The 3535-nt window shown below is 56.8% G+C and overlaps 1 protein-coding gene across 1 annotated transcript; it reads left to right on the forward strand.

The window, feature by feature from the left end:
- Positions 1–453: 453 nt before the first annotated feature.
- LOC136535933 (putative clathrin assembly protein At2g25430) lies at positions 454–3316 on the forward strand. Its single transcript, XM_066528376.1, has 2 exons — positions 454–701; positions 1072–3316. The coding sequence occupies exon 2, from the start codon at positions 1156–1158 to the stop codon at positions 3091–3093; it is 1938 nt and encodes a 645-aa protein (XP_066384473.1). The 5' UTR covers positions 454–701; positions 1072–1155; the 3' UTR covers positions 3094–3316.
- The last annotated feature ends 219 nt before the right edge of the window (positions 3317–3535 follow it).

Here is a 3535-nt window from a genome sequence, read left to right on the forward strand (position 1 = left end):
GTTGGTACGGACCCGCTGGCGTAGCATACGCGTACGCGCGCGCGCACGGCAGCACCGATGACCGATCCCATCGCCGAGCCGGTCAGCCACCCCTCCGCCCCCGAGCCACGAGTTTCCTTGATCCCGTCGTCGGCGCGGGGAAATCCCGGCGCGCCGTGGCTTCCCAGCGTGGGTAGGCGCCGCCGGGCGAATCGAGTCGCGCGTCGCGTGACTCGCGTCGGACCGCGCCGTCAGTGCGCGGTCGAAGGGAAGGAAGCATCGCGTGCTCTGCCCGCCTCGGCCCCCGCGCGCCGGCAGTCGGCACCCACCGCGCGGAAACAAACGTAATAAAAATAAAAAAAATCTCGAAAACAGCAAAGCACCAAACACACACAAAGGCGCCCCACCACCGCGCACCATTTCCTTTCCTTTCTATTCTATCCCTCCCTCCTCGGCTCCTACCTCTTTGCCCGAGTCGCTAGCCTCCTCCCTGCCCCGCCTCCTCCCGTCCTCGCCGTGGACCGCTTCCTCCACCTCCGCTTCCACAGCAGCCGAGCGAGGTCAACTCTTCCGCCGGCGGAGAGAGAGAGCGAGGGCGGGAGCGGGGAAGAGACGGGAGGGTCCCGGATCTGAGCCGAGCTGCGCTCTCCGCGCGCCCGTCACCGCCCACCGCCCGACACCCAGGTCTTGTCGCCCCGCGCAGATCTGCTGCTGCTCCTGAGGTAAATCGTCGATTGCTTGAACCGTACCCAGTAGATCCGGTATGCTTCCGCGAGCAGAGGGTAGTTCGGTTGCTAGCTTCGCGGCTAGACCTGCTTGCTCTAGTAGTAGCCGATAAGCATCGGCTACTATATCTACTAGCCACCCTATATTTGGTAGATTCTCCAAATGGAGTGAAATCCGGCCTCCCGACTCCGCAGATCTCTGGAGCTCCGTTGATTCTTTGATTCCTTTCCATAGAACCTGCGAAATTGCAGGGATCTGCGCGTGCCAAAGCGCCTAACTGATTAAGATAGTATTACCGAGAGCGAACGTCGCTGAAAAAAATTTCTAATTTCCATAAACTCATCATATGGTTCTTTTTGTGTTCAGATCTGAATCCAAGCTTCAGCTCCGGTTGGTGGTGGTTGGTCGGTACATAAGAGGCGGCGGCAGTGGCAGGGGAGGGCTGCGAAGATGTCGTCGAGCACGATCCGGAAGGCCCTGGGCGCGGTGAAGGACCAGACCAGCATCGGCCTCGCCAAGGTCACCAGCAACATCGCGCCCGACCTGGACGTGCTCATCGTCAAGGCCACCAGCCACGACGACGAGCCGGCCGAGGAGCGCCACATCCGCGAGATCCTCCACCTTACGTCCGGATCCCGCGCCCACGTCGCTGCTGCCGTGGCAGGGTGCTCCCGGAGGCTCTCCCGCACCCGCGACTATGTGGTCGCGCTCAAGTCGCTCATGCTCGTGCACCGGCTCCTGGCCGATGGCGACCCGTCCTTCCACCGCGAGCTCCTCCACGGCACGCGGCGGGGCACCCGCCTGCTCAATCTCTCCGATTTTCGGGACGAGGCGCACTCTGGATCCTGGGATCACTCTGCCTTTGTGCGCACCTACGCCCTCTACCTTGACCAGCGCCTCGAGTTCTTCCTCCATGAGCGCAAGCAGGGGTCAAATAATGGCAGCAGCAGCAGCCATAATGGTCCGTCACCACGTGATCGTGACCGCCGGGGTTCACCTGATCCCTATGGCCGCCGCTCTCCCTCCTATTCGTCACCCCCTGGGTATGGCGGATATGATGATTACCGCGAGAGGAATGGTGGGAACAATGATGACAAGAGGCCGCCCACCCCAGTGAGGGATATGAAGCCAGAGCGGGTCCTTGCTCGAATGCACCACCTACAGCAGCTGCTTGACAGGTTCCTTGCTTGCCGCCCCACTGGTGGCGCAAAGCACAGCAGGATGGTGCTGGTTGCGCTGTATCAGATTGTGAGAGAGAGCTTCCAGCACTACGCTGATATTTGTGAGGTGCTGGCGGTGCTGCTGGACAGGTTCTTTGACATGGAGTATGCTGAGTGCGTCAAGGTTTTTGAGGCATATGCTAGTGCTGCAAAGCAGATTGATGAGCTCTGTGCATTCTATTCATGGTGTAAAGATACCGGAGTTGCAAGGTCATCTGAGTACCCAGAGGTGCAGCGTGTCACTGATAAGTTGCTGGAGACGCTGGAAGAATTTATGAGGGACCGGGCAAAGAGGCCCAAGAGCCCACCACGGGAGCCTGAACCTGAGCCTGTCAAGGAGGAACCTGAGCCGGATATGAACAGCATCAAGGCGCTTCCAGCACCAGAAGATTATAAGGAGCCTGAACCTGAGAAGGTGGAGGAAGAGGTGAAGCCAGAGCCACCCCCGCAGCCACAGGGTGACTTGGTGGATCTCAGAGAAGCTACTGTTAGTGCAGATGAGCAAGGTAATAGGCTTGCTCTAGCTCTCTTCCAGGGGCCACCCGCTGCTGGTGGAAGCAATGGGTCATGGGAGGCTTTCCCTTCAAATGGTGGCAACGAGGTGACTTCGGCATGGCAGAATCCTGCAGCTGAACCTGGGAAGGCTGATTGGGAGCTTGCCCTTGTAGAGACAGCAAGCAACTTGTCCAAGCAGAAGCCAGCAATGTCAGGTGGTATGGACCCGCTGCTGCTGAATGGTATGTATGACCAGGGTGTTGTGCGCCAGCATGTCAGTTCACAGGTGACAACCGGGAGTGCCAGCAGCGTCGCCCTGCCTGCTCCTGGACAGAAGACTCAGATGCTTGCTCTGCCTGCACCGGATGGTTCAATGCAGACTGTTGGTGGTGACCCCTTTGCAGCGTCCCTTGCTGTCCCACCACCGTCCTATGTGCAGATGGCAGATTTGGAGAAGAAGCAACAGCTGTTGACGCAGGAGCAAATTATGTGGCAGCAGTACCAGAGGGACGGCATGCAAGGGCAATCGAGCCTGAACAGGCTCGACCGGGCTTACAACAACGGTTTCACCCCCAACCCGGCTATGCCCAATGGGATGCCCACGGCATACAACACGAACCCCATGCCAATGGCTTACACCGGGAACACCGGGTATTACTACCCTACTTACTGAGGAAGTCTATTCTTTGTTCATCCTTACAGTTGCTGTGATTTTTCGTTCTGTGTTGTGATCTTACTCCCAGCCCTGGGGTTGTGTCCAGCATCAGCTGTTGTTCCCGTCTCTGGATCAAACCTTTTGGTCTGATATATGTAATGTAATTTTATTTGTTTGGAACCAAATGCAGCATCCGAGGGTGGCTGTAGTTGATTACATAATCTCAATTGATCTTTGCTAATCTTCTGCATACAACAACAACAAGAACAACATAGCCTTTCAGTCCCAAGCAAGCAAAAGATGTTGCTAATCTTCTGCATGTTATCACTTTTCTTCACTCGATGTTGCGTTGAGTGACTGTCACACCGACGTTACCACTTGCATGCCTGTTCGCTTGTCTATTTTGGAGGAATGCTGGAGGAATTTGTGAAAGAAAAATACTGTTCCGAATGAAAAAAAT

This window comes from Miscanthus floridulus, chromosome 2 (genome assembly GCF_019320115.1).
Source record: "Miscanthus floridulus cultivar M001 chromosome 2, ASM1932011v1, whole genome shotgun sequence".
NCBI classification, from domain to species: Eukaryota; Viridiplantae; Streptophyta; class Magnoliopsida; order Poales; family Poaceae; genus Miscanthus; species Miscanthus floridulus.

Coding starts and splice junctions, on each gene's coding strand:
- LOC136535933 (XM_066528376.1), top strand. CDS start 1,156: ATGTCGTCGAGCACGATCCGGAAGGCCCTGGGCGCGGTGAAGGACCAG.